Below are 16524 nucleotides of genomic sequence, written 5' to 3'. Positions count from 1 at the left end.
GCTCACGCGAAACAAATAGCATGCGTGAGAGATAATTTTTTATGCCAAAATAATATTTGGCCAACAACTTGGATTTAACAGATTTGACCGGTGAAAATTATCAAAATTAAAAATATTGTAGTTTTGTTGAGTCCACTATAGTGAGTGTTTATGCAATCTAGTTAAACTTTGACCAAAATATAACTTTATTGAGTTCATTACTAGTGCTCTAATAGCCTACATACATAAGCTTAGCTTGCCATACACGGTTCGACTTTTCTCTATATTTTTGGTTCCTTTTTGTTCTTCTTTGATATATATAATTGTATTGATGCAGTGTTATTTAGGTTTTTATTTTTCTTTAGAATTTGTCTTTTTTTTTTTAATTTCTAAAATAGATTGATTACTATTTAGTTTGGCTTATACATAATTATATCTATTGAATGGTTATTTATTTTGTGCTTAAAGATTAACTTTAAATTCATGTTTCATGAGTAATTGAATTCATATATATATATATATAAATATATATATATATCTAACTTTATTTTATATGTTTCAATTTGATTTTAAATTTAGGTTCATGAATTATGTCTAAATTAAAAACTATCGATTCTTTCTTCAAAAGAAAAGAAGTTGATATTCCAAAAAATTATTCTAAAACCCCAAGGGTTGAATCCGAGGAAAATTAAAATTCTAATTTTAACTCTCCAATTGTAGAGTCTGAAGAGATTTATTTTACATATTCAACACTTGATTCTAAAGAAGTCGATATATCTTCTCTATAATGAGATAGAATATTACATCCTCCTATGTGGGACTATCCAGTAAATTAAAGTGATAAAATAAGAAGAACTTACTTCAAAATGGATCCATATCAAATACGTCTCTAAAAAACATCCATTTTCTCGTTCTGAAAAGCATCATCATCGCTTCAAATTTATTAGTTTGTACAATTTGCATCTTGGCTAGAGTATTCTCCATCAAAGGATGCTACATATTGTTTACCTTGTTATCTTTTTACAATGAAAGCATATCAACATTCTGGATGTGATATATTCACTTTCACGAGATTTAGAAGTTGGAAGAAGATTAATGATGAAAAACATTGTGTCTTTTTGAATTATATTAGAGAGGATCCTTGCTCTTGTCATAATAATGTTGTGAAATCTTATGAGGATTTATTAAAACAATCACAGCATATTAATAAAATAATGAATGTACAAAATTCTAAACAAATTATTAACAATCGACTATGAGTAAAAAATCTATTGATGTTGTTCGATGACTTGCATTTTAAGGATGTGTCTTTAGAGGTCATGATGAGACCCCTGAATAAAAAAATTGAGGTAATTTCCTTGAGATGTTTAAACTCTTGGCTTTGTATAATGACAAGGTTTGAAAACTTGTTTTGGAAAATGCTCTTAAATCTTCAAAGTATAGTTTACCCAAAATTTAAAAAGAGATTTTAAAAGTTTTCATAAAGAAAGTGAAAAATAAAATTATAGAAGATGTTGGCAATTCTAAATTTTGCATTATTATTGATAAAGCACAAGATTAGTTTAAGAGGGAGCAAATGGCTATAATCTTGAGATTTGTTGATGACGATGGTTTTATACAACAACGATTTTTTGATCTTGTATGTGTTAAAGATACATCGACATTGACTCTAAAGAATGAAATATCTGCAATTCTTTCTCATTATTCTTGATATTCAAAATATTCATATACAATGATATGATGGTGTTGGTAATATGCATGGTGAATGAGAATGATTACAAGCATTATTTCTTATAGATTATCCATATGCATACTATGCTCATTGTTTTACTCACCAATTATAGTGAGCATTAGTCACCGCATCTAGAGAGGTAGTTTCTGTTCATGAGTTTTTCTCAAATTTGAATTGCATTATCAATGTGGTGGGCACTTCATATAAACGTCATGATGAATTATAAGCTGCTTGAGCAATACAAATTGTACATATGATATCTATTGATGTATTTGAAAGTGGAAAATGAGCTAACCAAATTAACATTGTCAAACGAGTTGGTGATTTTTATTGGGATTCTCATTTTTATTCTATTTGCAGTCTACTACGAATGTTTGGAGTTACTTGCTCAGTGCTTGAAAACATAATAAAAGAAGGATCCACTTACTCTCAACACGTGGATGGAAATGCTGCTTATAAAATGAGTATATCATTATAATTTCTATTTATTTTACATGTAATGAACGAAATCATGGGTTTTACTGATGTTCTTTGTCAAGTTTTAGAATAAAAATCTCAAGACATCTTGAATACTATGAATATGGTTTCTACTACAAAAAGATCCATAAAAAAGTTGAGAAATGAATGTTGGAAAAATTTGATTGAGAATGTTGTCTCTCTCTCCAAGAAATTTGATATTAACATTTCATAATTGAGCTCTCGTTATGTACAAGATCACATTATCATAGAACATTATTATCATAATGAAAATATTTTATGCTACAATAGACTTTCAAATGCAAGAGCTTGATAGTAGGTTTTGTGAAGGAGCGACAAAACGTTTAACTCTTAGCTCAGTTTTGGATCCAAATGATGCTTATAAATATTTTAATATTGATGATATATGTTGTCTTGTAGAAAAGTACTATTACCTCTTGATTTTTTTGAAAATGAGAAAACTAATTTAAGGTTTCGATTGAAGCATTTTGAAGTCAATGTGCTTACTAATATGAAGTTTCAAAAATTTTCATCAATTGCAGATTTATGTCAAAGATTGGTAGAGATAGAAAAATCAAAGGTATACTATCTTATTGATAGATTGATTCGTCTTATTTTGACTCTTCTAGTATTTACAATGACCAATGAATGGGCATTTTCAGCTATGCAGATTGTTAAAAAGATTTCGCAACAAAATTGAAGATGAGTTTCTGGCAAATAATTACGTTGTCTATATTGAAAGAGAAATATCTAATAATTTTGATTTAAATTCAATACTTAATGATTTTGTTTATTTAAAAGATCACAAATTACAATTTTATACACCATGTGTTTCTTTTATTTGATATATTTGTATGAATGTCTTTATATTATTTCAATGATATATTATTATTGACACATAATATATTTTTTTAATACATAGACTAGATTAAATGTATTTTATTTTTATTTCAGATCTTATTATTAGATTGTTTCATACCGCAAAAAATTGTGTAGAAATAGAACAAAAAATATCTTTTTATATTTTTAGTTTTGCTTGGCCCCTATGTTATATAATATATATTAGTCCCGCTTCATACTGACATTATATTATATCATCTACCATTAAATTTTGAAAATAATATTTGATTCAATAATTAATGGATAATACTTATATTAGCACATCTTTAATATATATTATCTATCTTATAAATTGTTAGAAAATCATATATGAATTGAGAAAGCGTTAAAAGCTTAAAAACATATCTTTTTGACACGGGTTTAGTTTTGCTACAAACATTCCGTCCTCTCAAGTCACAATACTCATCATCTTGTTGTATAAGGGTGGTTTTGAAAATAATTTTTATCTCATCTCATATCTCATCTTATTTTTGAACAATACTCAAATACAAACACATTTAAACTAATCATTACAATTTTTTTAAACTTTCAAATAAAGCACAATAAGTAATTCAGTTTTTTCAAATTTCAAAACAAATATGATATAAAAAAATTATATTTTAACTTTATAGTATTTTTTATTCAACTTTCTCTCACTCCTTTTTCAAAATCCAATAAATTCTTAATTCAAACTAACTCATTATTATTTACAAACCATCTTATTGCTATTTACAAAATTATTATCTTTTATCTCATCTCTAATAATCCATTCTCTCATTACTGGTTTTCAATTCATTGAGTGCTATTATGGTCACAATCTCGGTCACCCCCTCCAACCTTTTTTATTTAAAAAAAAAAATTTGAAATTAATATGAAGATTGAGAGGGTCTTGCTTTTGAAGTTCTCCTCTGTATATTTCATCAAAGTTGGTCTTTGAATGTGACGCCTTTGTGTAAAGTATTTTGAATACGTACCCCCCACAAACGAGAAAGGCTCTCCACTCACAATAGATGCATGGTATTGTTGGCAGTGTTCGTGACCTTCGATGTTTTTCTAATCATGTAGAAGATTTGCCCAAACGCTTTATAAATCAAATCTCCTTGATCTACTTTTTATTAAAAGCCATCTTATTTATTTAGTCTTCTCATCTCAATCTCAATCCCTCGTAGTTTAATAGACAATATTATAGATTCTTACGTGTTAGTTAAGACTCATTCATTTTCATAAAACTTCTCAATTCATCTCATCTAATTATTATAATTTTTTTAAATTTCTACAAAATAAAATAAATAATCCAACTTTTTCCAATTTCAAAATAAAAATAATATTAAAAAAATATATTCTAACAATATCTTACTTAACTTTCAAGTTTCATCTAAACTCATCTGCGAAAACAAACAAAACATTAATGTTTATTATCAAGTTGATTATAATGATTACAAAATAGAGTAATAATATATACAACTAATAATTTTATTTGAAATTTTGTACACCACACGCGAAAGTGTAATTTAGAATTTATATTTTAATAAAAAACTTAAATTGAAATATTCTTTTTTTAATTTTAGAAAAGTGAATTTATTTTATTTACTAATTAAATGAATATCATTGTAAAATAATCACGCAAGTATACTAATGGTTCGCTGGAATGATGCCGTACTTGGGCCCAAGATTTGGGTCACGACTGTTTTGGGCTCTCACGTGTTGACGTCCTTTTCTAGTCCAACTAACTCCCATGGGGTCCCCGTTTCGCGTGTTTCGTTCACGAGAGAGAAAAGCAGCATATAATGACTAGAGTAATACATAAATTATGTAAGTATCGTGATTTTTTTAGAAGAAAATAGAATTTATTGTTAAAAAGTTATTTTATTTTATTTTATTATTATTATTATTTTTTTATATAAGTCTCATTTTTACTATTTTTTTTTAAAAATGTACAGCACTTACAAAAATATATTTATCTAATGACTAAACTACCCCTATCTCGATTCTCGTTTAATGCTTGTTTACGGCATTAGGTCCAACAATTTCCACGAGGAGCCACTTAGCAATCTGTACTGGTGCCGATTCCAAATTCCCAATCCACAGGATCGGCAGCCGTAACCTAACCCTAACCGTAGATGCTCTCCGACCAACCTCGACGATCAATTCAACCATGGCGGGGATGCCGCCGGATGTACTCACTGACATACTCTGCCGACTACCTGTTAAGCCACTCCTTCAGTTCCGGTCCGTCTCCAAGTCATGGCGGTGCCTGATTGATAGTCCGGGCTTCATCTACCTTCACTACAAGAAATCCACCGAAACTGGCTCTAACCTCACCCTTATACTCCGAAAGGATTCCGAGCTTTACTCGGTGGACCTACACCTCATGAACAACGCCGTCGATCTCGCTCACCCTTTGATGTGCTACAGCAATCGGATTCAAGTACTGGGCTCCTGCAACGGATTGCTCTGTATTGCTAACGTGGCGGAAGATATCGCTCTGTGGAACCCTTTCCTCCGAAAGCACAAAGTCTTGCCCTTTTTGCCTATGGAGAGAAACAATAACTACGGGTCGTTCTTGCTGGGCTCGCGGGTTTACGGATTCGGGTACGACCCGGTTCACGAGGATCACAAGCTAGTGAGGATTTCGCAGTTTATTGATTTGGACAACGAAGTGTTTTTCTCAAAGGTTAAGGTTTATAGTCTGAGAGAGAACGAGTTGAGAGACTCCGAAGACATTTCTTATTTTTTGTGTTATACGAGGAAAAATGGGACACTCGCTAGTGGTTGTCTGCATTGGGTGGTGAACCGGAAGTTCATCGACGAGGCTGATACGATTGTGTCGTTTGATCTGACGGTTGAGAGTTTTCGGGAGGTGCCGATGCCTGAATGTACGAAGGAATGGATTCAAATAGATGTGGGAGTGTTGGGTGGGTGCGTTTGTATGGTGGCGAATTACAAACTTCACGTTGATGTTTGGGTGATGAAGGAGTATGGGGTTAAGGAGTCTTGGGCCAAGCTGTTTGCGGTCGCACAAGATGAGGTTTTTGGTGGGTCTTTGAAGCCATTGGCTTATTCAAAGAGCGGTGAGGAGGTTCTGTTCCAACAGAATCATGAGAGGCTTGTGTGGTACGATTTGAGAGTAAAAAGTGTCAGGAATGTGAATCTTGGTGGCCTGCCAGCTTCGTTTGAGGCTGAGGTATGCGTCCAAAGTCTTGTTCCGGTTGAGGTGCGTAGAAAAGATAATGACCAGCAACAGAATTCTGGAGAGAAGGATAATAACAAGAAAAGGTAAATTGCAAAATCTCTTTTTTTTTTTTCCTAGTTCCTTCAACTATCATCGTTTCGTTATGCAGATCAATGCATTTCCCTTTGCATTATTATGGTTATTAAACCAGTAAAGAATCATTAAATGACTTGCTTGGATAATTTTGGTTATGGTCCTCTGAGTAGTGGTATATCTAATTTCTTTCTCAATTTAATGGCTATGCCTAATTTGGTTTTCCTGAGGCATGTACTGTGATTTGCTGCCTGACGAATTGCTCCATGTTCATCTCAGGGATGATTTCCTGTCAGAAGGCTTCAAGCTGGTGTTATAAGCAAAAAGAAGGATGAAAGGAAGCGTGGAAGACAGGTGATTCAGGACAATAATACACCACCAACTATGTCACAACAACTTAACTGCTACTATATATTAAAATATTAATATTTTCTACTTTAATTCAAAATTTGTCTTGCAACAGTTCAAAGTAAATAAAACAATAATTTTTTAATAGCCAGTTGTAAACAAATTGGAGTATAGTTATTCTTATATCATTTTCCTTCTTCTTTACACATTCTTATATTGCAAAAGAAAAACTCTACTTGCAACCAGCTGGGAACCCGCGTAACCGGTTGCATAAAAAATTTTATTTTTTCCCACTCGCTCTTTTTTTTTTCCTCTCTATCACTCTATCAGTTTTTTCGTTCACTCATTCTCATTTTTTTCTTCTCCCCACTCTCTCATTTTCTCTTTACCCAACCATTGATATAGAGCCCTCTTCCTTCTCAATTTTCTTTAGTTTCAGGCACACTCTCTCTCTTTTCGTTCACTCATTCTCCCCTTCAGATTTGTTTTTGTTCTCCCCACTCTCTCACTGCCACCACCAGCGCCATGGCAGGCCATCACTCACAAAAGACCCAAACCCGCTACTAACCCCATCACAGTGAAATTCAAGTAAAAAAAACTTGTTCAAACAGTGAAATTGTCTCCTTTACTCGACGAAGGGCTTCGATCAGATTCTGGGCAAACGAAGAACGATGTCAAGCAAACCAAGAGTCAAAATTTTGAACAAAAATGTGTGCAAACTGGTTCTCTTTTGTGGTGCTTCGTGGTTCCGTGAGGAGATTTTGGGGAAGCTAAAGTAAAACACACACCCTCTGCATCCTCTGGGGGTTCATGGTGGTTGCTGGGGTTGTCTTGCACAGGATCATCCTCAGCCATATCGAGAGCTCGCTTCTGTGCGTATTGCTTCTGTTCCAAGCAAAATTCTGAGAATATTGAAACAAGTTGCTAAATGGTAGTGGAATCGGTGGTTACTGTGGTTATAGAGAGTCAGAGAAAGATAGAGATGAAGGTGGTACGGTGTGGTTACGGAGGACTTGACTAGAGAGAGAGAGAGAGAGAGAGAGAGGCTGCGAAGCTCGTGGAATTACTGATAAGCATACATCAAGTTTCTAAGTTTTTCATTGACGGACGGAAAAAGGAAAGGGGAGAGAAAGAGGGAAGGGATAAAGGGATAAAGTGATTAAGTGGGGCCTAATTTGTCAGCCGGTTATACAAAGGTTGTATATGCCGGTTGTACGTTGCAATTCTGATTCCAGAATGGGGCTTAGAGGGCATTTGGTTCCTTGGGGAGGTTGCCCCTCTCCGGAGCCAATGATTTGTTGACTGGAGCCTTCCTTTCCTTCCGTTAGAGTGAGAGTGAGAGAGAGAGAGAGAGAGAGAGAGAGAGAGCTGTATGTTTCTTTCGACTTTACTGTCATATAAACCACTTATCTTTGCACCTTTCGTTTTGCAGGGAGGAAAGTGAAGGGAGAGAGCTATACTTTGGCATCTGAGAATGCTTGAAGATGAGGGAACCTGACTACCGGGATATGTATCACACTCCTATAGTAGAATGAGTATACTTGTTAGGTTTTTATTGTATTTTACTGATGAGTGCCATGTCCACTCATATTCCACACTTTGGCTGTAACATGTAGTGAGCCTTCTAGTTAGTGTTTTTCAAGCTTATGCACGCTTTTGAGTGATTTCATACACGGTTATGCGAGGGAATGCTTTGTATGCTCTTTAGATGTACATTGTCTGTGTACTTTTCCAGTGCCTGAAATTTGATGATAGAAGTGACTTTGTAATATATGCTGGGAAAATACTTTAGAAAGTAATTTACCCTTGAAAAAAAGGTGCTTTAGAAAGTTACTCTGAATTATTTTTTCTCCATAATGATGGAAGGCCATTTTCAATATATGTTTCTCTGTCAATGAGACTTGACTCAAATCAAAAGTGAGAACATTGTCAGTCTTAATACTTGTTTGATTTCAAAGTGCTGCTAACCCAGTTACGGATGTTCTTCATGCCAATTTTCGTATTTGAAGTGAATTACAGCTTCTATTGAAATTTGAAAATTCTTGCTTGTCTGGTTGGAGGTGAAAGCTCGCTTGTTGGTATGGGGCAAGTTGTGATTCCCCTGTTCTTGATCAGTCAGATGGACTTTCTTGAGTATGGATTAGGGTTGTAGTGATGACAATATTGCTCGACTCCTTTCTCTTTTCTTTTGGTGCAACAATACACTTACCTATTTTACAACTCTACCATCAATCAGTACAGTTGTAGAGTTCTTCTGCCCATCCTTATCTTACACACCACTTGATTTTTTATTTTTTTTTGGGTTTCATTCTTGCTAAATTAAAAAAATTATTTTACTCATCGTCCATGCACTGCATATTTAGTAAGAGAAAAAATAAAAATAAAAATAAAAAATTATATATGGTGTATAGTGGATGAATGATGATTATACTTTTTTGCAATTGTATCATCCTTAATTTTGCAGAGTTACTCCTTACTTCGTCAGCCTACAATCCTCACGGAGGGATCGCTGCCTTCTCTTTCTATATATCTGTCCCTATAAATTTGAAGTGGGAAATGATAAATTTATAATTATTTTGCGATTATTTTACAACTCCATCGTTTGAAGAAGTCTGCAACTTTATAACCATTTTCTCTTAACAAAAAGTGTAAAACTGGTAATCTTTAGATAGTGAGGTAAGATAAGATGAAAGTTGAACAAAATATTATTTTTTAGAATTTGAAAAAGTTGATTTGTTTATTATATTTTGTAAGAAAATTTAAAAAAATTATAATGATTAAATAAGATGAAATGTAATGAGTTAAAATTAATTCTGAAACCAAACTGGGCTTAAGTTATCATAAAAACATAGTAAATGATATTGTCACGAATGCTTGTCATTTATTAACTTAAATCTTAATTTTTTATTATACCAATATTTATTGTTATTAAAATTATAGCATGAGATTAGATACCGGATCAAACGATTTTATTTAATTTAAACGTTTAATGGAATAGTAAAATAGATAAATCTCCTCCATTATTGTGTTGGAAATCAATAACTATTTTTTGAGAGAGATCATACAACTAGAAAAATATTTTATTAATATAATTTACGATAAAATAACTTTCAGCATTGCTATATATGATATTTTTATTTTATTTTTAGTTTACTATATAAAATGTGGGACACTTATAATTATTAGATGATAAAAAATTATTTAATAAATAATAATTTAATAATAATAAATATATCATATTTTATTTAGTAGAATAAAAATAAAATTATAGTGTTGTATAGAATTTGAAAAATAATAATTATAATTATGAGTGTATAAGTTTTGTATAATTATTTTAAAAAAGGGGGCGGCTACTATGCCGCCCCATTTTGACCGTTGGGCATACCGCCCAACATAAATTTTTTTTTTCTTTTCACATTTTTTAACATATTTAAATATATTTAAAAAATAAAAAAAATACACCAATACACTTAAAATCACTTTCTTAACCACTAAGTAAAAAAAAAATTTGATTAGCGGTCAAATGGAGGTGTCAAGTTGGGAAGACAAAATAGACTTTCTCTTTAAAAAAATTGAACAAATACTAGATTTACGTGAAAAAAATTAATTTTTTAATAATAAATTATATTTTTTTTCGAAATGACTTAGATACTTATTGCATATAACACTATTCTTATAATTTTTATCATTTTTTTTTAGAAATGTTAATCGTCTCAAATTTGGGATCTAAAAAGCGTTCCGAATGAGTTTTTTTTTTCTTAATAATTAAGGAAGTATTTTTTATAATATTGTAAATTTTTTATTTTTTTAAAAATATTTATGATGATTAAAAAAATATATGAAAAAAAAGAAAAAGAAAAAGTGAAATTTACTGTTCGGAAAGTGTATTCGAGACTTTTTTCGGAAGGTTTTGGTTTTTTTTTTTTTCTTTACTTTTTTTCTTTTCATCTTTTTAATATAAAATTACTTTCTTAATCATTAAATAAAAAATAAAAATTTTTGTTTAACATCGGTTAAATGGGACGGTAAGAGTGAGCGGCAAACTAGTTTTTCTCTTTTTAGAAAGTGCAGTGCTGCTCATTTTTTTTTACCGTACCTGTCCAGAGATTCTGGAGTCGTCCTATCATTCGTATGGGCCCCAAAGTCCTAAACTAGCCGTCTGATATGGTGGGGTCCCAACGTTTTAAGTTTTGAGAAAGAGAATGCTTGGGATTCCGATTCCCGATGGTGGCCACCGATTGATTTTTTTTTTATAAGTTTTTAACATTCTCGAACGTTTACAGTTGCGAGTCGCTCCACTACCACCTTAACCAAACTTCACTGCACAAAAACTCTAGCTCTTTCATCTGAGAAAAACCCTATCATTTTCTTTTCCGAGCCAATTCTATTTCTAACCTAATCTATTCACTGTTTCATTCGAGCTCTTTCATCACTCTAGCCATCCCCCACCCGCTAATAACCCTTAACTACCGCGCGATAAACATGTCAAAACTTAACCGTGACTTTCCGTCCGATGTAATCACCGACATCCTGTGCCAACTTCCAGTCAAGACTCTCCTACGGTTTCGGTGCGTATCCAAACGTTGGCACTCCCAAATTGACGGTCCAGATTTCGTCCAGCTCCACCTCGGTCGCTCGCTCGCCACCAAGTCCAATCTCAGCCTCATCCTCAAGAAATGGTACCTCTACTCCGCCGAGTTTGATTCGCTTCACACAGCCACCGAGCTCAATCCCCCTCTGAATATTATCTGGGGTTTAACAGAAGTTTTCGGCTCTTGCAATGGCTTGTTGGCTCTCTGTAATTCTGAGGAAGATATGGCTTTGTGGAACCCGTCCACTAGAAAGTATCAGAGATTGCCGGTAATGCTGGTCGAGCCTCCTTCAGGTGATGTTAGACCTCGTCGTTTTACGTTTTATGGATTTGGGCGAGACCCCATTAACGACGATTACAAGGTGGTGAGGATGGTGCAGTTTGTTTCCCAAGACGGTGATGATGGGTTTTTCTCCACTGAGCTTAAGGTTTATAGCTTAAAGACTAACTCATGGAGAGAGATCAAGGATTTCCCTTATTATCTTCGCTTTATGTTTCAGCTTGGCTATCTTCTTTTTTATAGGAGAGGATACGGCGTGTTTGCTGGTGGTGCTTTGCATTGGGTCTTGCCTCCAGGGTTTGGATGGGACTGTCAGATTGTTGCTTTTGATCTTGGGGTTGAGGAGTTTCGGATTGTACCGCTGCCTGATCATGTAGATCAAGGTTTTGAAATGGATCTTGCGGTCTTGGAAGGGTGCCTGTGCTTGCTTTGCAATTACGATAACGACTATGTTGATGTATGGGTGATGGAGGAATATGGGCTGAAGGAGTCTTGGACTAAATTATTTGATGTTTCCCAGTCCACTTTGAATAGGGCTTTTGGACATGTGATGCCTTTAGCTTATTCTAAGAGCCGCGAGAAGGTTCTTTTGGAGGTGGACAGGGACAAGCTCTTTTGGTATGATTTTAGAAGGAGGCGAGCCAAGAGAGTGAGGATTGAGGGAGCTCCAAATTCATTCAGTGCGGATATTTATGTGGGAAGCCTTGTTCCCTTAGGTGGCGGTGAAGTGGATCGGAAGGCCCTGAAACCACAAAAGGAAAGAAAGAAAAGCAATACAAAGCACATGTAAGATAACACAAAGTAGAGTTGTTTGTTTTTTTCTCTTCAATTTTATTTTTATAATTTGTTTCGCTAATCCTTCTCCTGAATGCACTTGTCTATCTTGAATATCTGGATATGTTGCTCCAATTTGGTTAATAGTTATTGGTCTTTAGTTTCTCTGGTTCTCTTAAGATCAGTACAGTTGGTTGAATTTGGTTCATATAAAATTAATGTCTAGGGCCAGTCTAGTTGTTTCACTCTTCCGTATTGCTTGCATGATTGTGATTTTATTGCCTTAGTTTTGTTTTAGTTAACTTACGGCTTCAATTGTTGGTCTTTGTTTTGCAGGGATAAATTTCTGTCGAAAGGCTTTAAACTGACTTTATAAGCATATATAGGGATATGAAGTAGAAGCAAAGTGAAAAATGATACGGTAACAAACTTTACAATTGAAATATGAGAGAATCTAAGCAACAAGTTGTAGTAGAATGGCCCATTTTTTATTGTGTTTCTTGCTTTTCAATCATGTAGCTTTGGTTTTATGGCCATGTCATGTGGATATATCTTTTATGCCTAAAATGTGTTAAGGGAGTTTACTTGAATAGGATGTTCCCAAGTTTCTATGTCTTTTTGAAGGTTGTAAGCACTTTAATGAATGATTGAATCAACTTGTGCCATCACAGAACATGAGCAATCTTGCATGCACTTAGATGGAATGTATCAAGTCTTTGTGGATTTAAGGAACAATCTATGGTGAAGTTTTTATTTTCAAAGCATGACAATGAAATAGGAACTGTATGGAGGATTCAAGGAACTATCTATGGTGATTTTTTTTCAAGATCTTATTTAGAGGGCAGCTGTTGGTTCAAAACAATTATAGACCTCTCAACTTTTGGTGGTTGTAGAATCTTCTGTGAATGATAATGAATTATCATGGTCATGCCATGTCGAGCTCTTGTATTTAATTCTGTCTTTGATGATTTACAAAATTTACATTACTGGTGTGGAACAGCCATGTGGAGAAGAGCATATTGAGTGTCGTGGCAGACTTGCGTTTAAAATTTATCTTGCTGAATAGTTACCATCATATGCTTCCACTGGCCTTTTGTGCTTTTGGGACAAGGTGGTGTTTTTAATTTGTGGATCTTCAATGAACTTGTGTTTATTTATTTGGTAAAACATATCAACTCCATGTTTACCTTGTAATTTTTCTTCAATACTAGCCAAACTTTAATAAGAACCGAGGGAGAAAATATGTTTACATGGTAATTCCTCCTGAAGAAGCTCAGAAGCAACAGCGCATAAGGCCGCTTGATTCCTTTTTCTGTTTTGGAGTTTGAATTGGATTATTCAAGTAAACGAAAATGTAATGTCTGTTTACATGATTACTTATAAAAAAAAATGTCAGTTTACATGACCATTTCACTTGAGTCTAAAGATAAAACAAAAGGGGTTATCATCTTGGGACCTGAATGGCTTTTAAGTTGTGTTCTATGTTTTCATAATACTAATTAAGACTTCTCTTGCTTAAAGCATGGAAGTTATGATTTGGTTGGTGGGTATTAGATTAGGCTTCGCAAGTTACTTCTTATTGTCGAATTATATTTAGCTGCTTCGATTATGTTAATTAAGGCATGCCACTGTCAAATTTTCGTACAAATAGATCTTTGACATACCTTTGTACTGGACATGTTAATATTTGCAATATTAGTAATTATTTGATACCACGAATTATTTGATATTAGTAATTATAACATCAAAACAGATACTCACTTCAAACCTGAACACTATGGCCACTTGTGACATCTCTCTCTTTTTTGCTTTTGTAGTAAATTGGAAGAAGTAGATTTGCTTGTCAAAAACAATTTTGAAGGAGGAGATTAAAATCAGCATTTTGTTGTACGAGATATTTGAAATCACATCATGACCAAATCCTATTTTGCTTTACATGTCAGTTTAATTTTTTATGGAATTACTACATGTATGATTTATGACAATAACTATGTGAAACAGTGCCAGGAGGTGAGAAACATGGGCTAACTACGGTGTTATACATCACTCAGTGAAGAAGGCTTCGTTAGACATGGGATAAATTAGAACATAAACAATGTCTTTAAACTGAAATAGCTTTTAAAAGAAAATGCCTATCACATTGCTCTGACCCATTATAATTGTTTTCTCAATAGAAACTTGTAGAGTGCCCAACTGTTGCTCTTATGATTACCAATTGAATAGAGCTTGTTCTGTAAAGCAACTTGCTCATCAACTGCATTTGGGATTGTGTGCTTATGCAAATATGATATTTTGACAAGTTGCTGTGGAGGATTTCAATTTGGTTACGGAGCTTCCAGCTTAGATATTGCTTTGAGTTTATACCTCATTTACTTGACTTTGCTGTAGCTAGGTACTTCTCATGTATACATCCTATGTACTTGGCCTATGCCTCATTTTCTTATGAATAAACTTCTTGATTGCCTATTAAAAAATGCTGTTGTGCAGGCTCCCTCAATGCTTGTCAATGTGTTACTTCTCTTGTCCTACGTAATATTTCCTAGTATGCTGTAAAATTGCACGAGTTGGTTTTTCATATGATTTTCTCTGTAGATTTCCTATCATCCCGTGAAAGAAAACAAACTTGGTACCCAATGGAATTTATTAGAGACATGCAGGATTGGGAAGTAGGTGAAGTTTCTGATTTCTTAGGAAGATTATATGAGATGAAGCTTGATCAGAACAGGGAGGACAGTCTGCTGTGCAGTGCATACAGTTAATCTAAGATTTTCAGTGAGTTCTTTTTATAAGGTGTTAACCAGTCATGGGGTCAAAGACTATCCCTGGAAAAGTATTTGGAGAGCCAAGGTGCCTAGTAAGGTTGCTTTTTTCTGCTGGCTGGTGTCCCTTGGGAAAATATTAACTACAGACAACTTGAGAAAGAGAGGTTTCCAGATGGCTGAATGGTGTTTTATATGTAAAAGGATGGTGAATCTATTGACCATCTTTTTCTTCATTGTGAGATGGCGACATCATTGTGGAATGAGATTTTTGCAAGGGTTGGCATTTTATGGGTGATGCCTATGCATGTGGCGGATTTCTTTGCTTGCTGGCAAGGTATTGAGGGGAGAAGCAACAGTACTGCAGTGCTGAAGATGATTCCCCTGTGCTTAATTTGGTGTTTATGGTTAGAGAGGAATGGGAGATGCTTTGATAATTGTGCACGTTCTGTAGGGGAACTTGGGGAGTTTTTTCTTAGTACTCTTAGCCTTTGGGTGAAGAATCTTGTAAGGAATGGGAATGATTGTATTGTTCTGCCTTGGTTATATTCTGTTTTAGCTAGTAAGTGTTCTCATTTGTATACATCCTGTGTACTTGGGCTATGCCTATTTACTTGGAATAAATTTCTCTTATTAATTATAAAAGAAAATTCCCCAATGGCACAGATATTGTGAAAAAAAATTGAATGATTAAAATTTCATGTTCCAGAAAGCTTAAAATTGACTATTTAACATGATTTTAGAGTAGTGGTCTTTAGTTTAAGGCTCTTTAAACTTTTGTGTTTTAATGGATGTCATCAAGTTTTGTGCAAGGTTTTGGTGATTTTCTTTGTTACTCGGGCTTCAGAAGTTCGTTTTTTTTTTTTTTTTTGTTCCAAAGTTTGGAGATTGAATATCTTTATTCAATGCCATATGGAAGAAAAACTGCTATCTGTGATGATTGGAAGGCGCATTCTGAGTGCGACTGTTGCAAAGAAACTGATCATCCTCAGATTTCTATGATCCTGAAACCAAGTGCCTGCAGATTTTACATTTAGTAACTCCATATTTCTGAAATTTCCTCTCAGAAAGTGTTGAGACTGGTTCCCTATGTTCTATAATATAGGTTGCATTGTTGGTAAAGACTTCTTTGTGGTGCCTTTCCGCGCCCTTGGCGGAAAGATAATCCCTTGGAAGTTTTGTTTGGTCCTTTTTGCTCATTTCCAGATATACGATGTTGATTGATGTTATTTCACTAAAAAGCTTAGTACCCTTGATTATCTCTAACTTAATATGCCTGTTTATATTGCTGCATAATGGAAGCTGGAGGCTAAATTTATGTTAATAGCACCATTAAGGTTTAAGAAATGAGGCTATAGTTTGAGCATGCAGCTAAATATCATCCAGAATTTCCTTTATGAAATTTGGGGATGAAAATAAGCTTACTGTGTTGCCCCCATG

At 33.9% G+C, this 16524-nt stretch overlaps 2 protein-coding genes across 4 annotated transcripts; both read left to right on the top strand.

Annotated features, from left to right (window-relative positions):
• Positions 1-5061: 5061 nt before the first annotated feature.
• LOC121264860 (F-box protein CPR1-like) lies at positions 5062-8486 on the top strand. The gene is made up of 3 exons (XM_041168179.1): positions 5062-6343; positions 6612-6686; positions 8113-8486. Exons 1-2 carry the CDS (start codon positions 5223-5225, stop codon positions 6649-6651), a joined length of 1161 nt encoding a protein of 386 aa, XP_041024113.1. The 5' UTR covers positions 5062-5222; the 3' UTR covers positions 6652-6686; positions 8113-8486.
• Positions 8487-10891: 2405 nt separating this feature from the next.
• Positions 10892-16318, top strand: LOC121264902 (F-box protein CPR1). Of its 3 annotated transcripts, none has more exons than XM_041168257.1 (3): positions 10892-12337; positions 12662-12746; positions 15925-16318. In XM_041168257.1, the coding sequence occupies exons 1-2, from the start codon at positions 11163-11165 to the stop codon at positions 12699-12701; spliced, it is 1215 nt and encodes a 404-aa protein (XP_041024191.1). In that variant the 5' UTR covers positions 10892-11162; the 3' UTR covers positions 12702-12746; positions 15925-16318. The 3 variants fall into 3 exon arrangements, with proteins under 3 accessions (XP_041024191.1, XP_041024189.1, XP_041024188.1); XM_041168255.1 differs by lacking the exon at positions 15925-16318 and adding an exon at positions 14327-15208; XM_041168254.1 differs by lacking the exon at positions 15925-16318 and having other exon boundaries at positions 12662-13130.
• Positions 16319-16524: the final 206 nt, after the last annotated feature.

Source organism: Juglans microcarpa x Juglans regia, chromosome 5D, assembly GCF_004785595.1.
Source record: "Juglans microcarpa x Juglans regia isolate MS1-56 chromosome 5D, Jm3101_v1.0, whole genome shotgun sequence".
Lineage (NCBI taxonomy): Eukaryota > Viridiplantae > Streptophyta > Magnoliopsida > Fagales > Juglandaceae > Juglans > Juglans microcarpa x Juglans regia.
The sequence above is the reverse complement of the archived record's forward strand: the minus strand, read 5'-3'. Positions and strand labels throughout refer to the sequence as shown.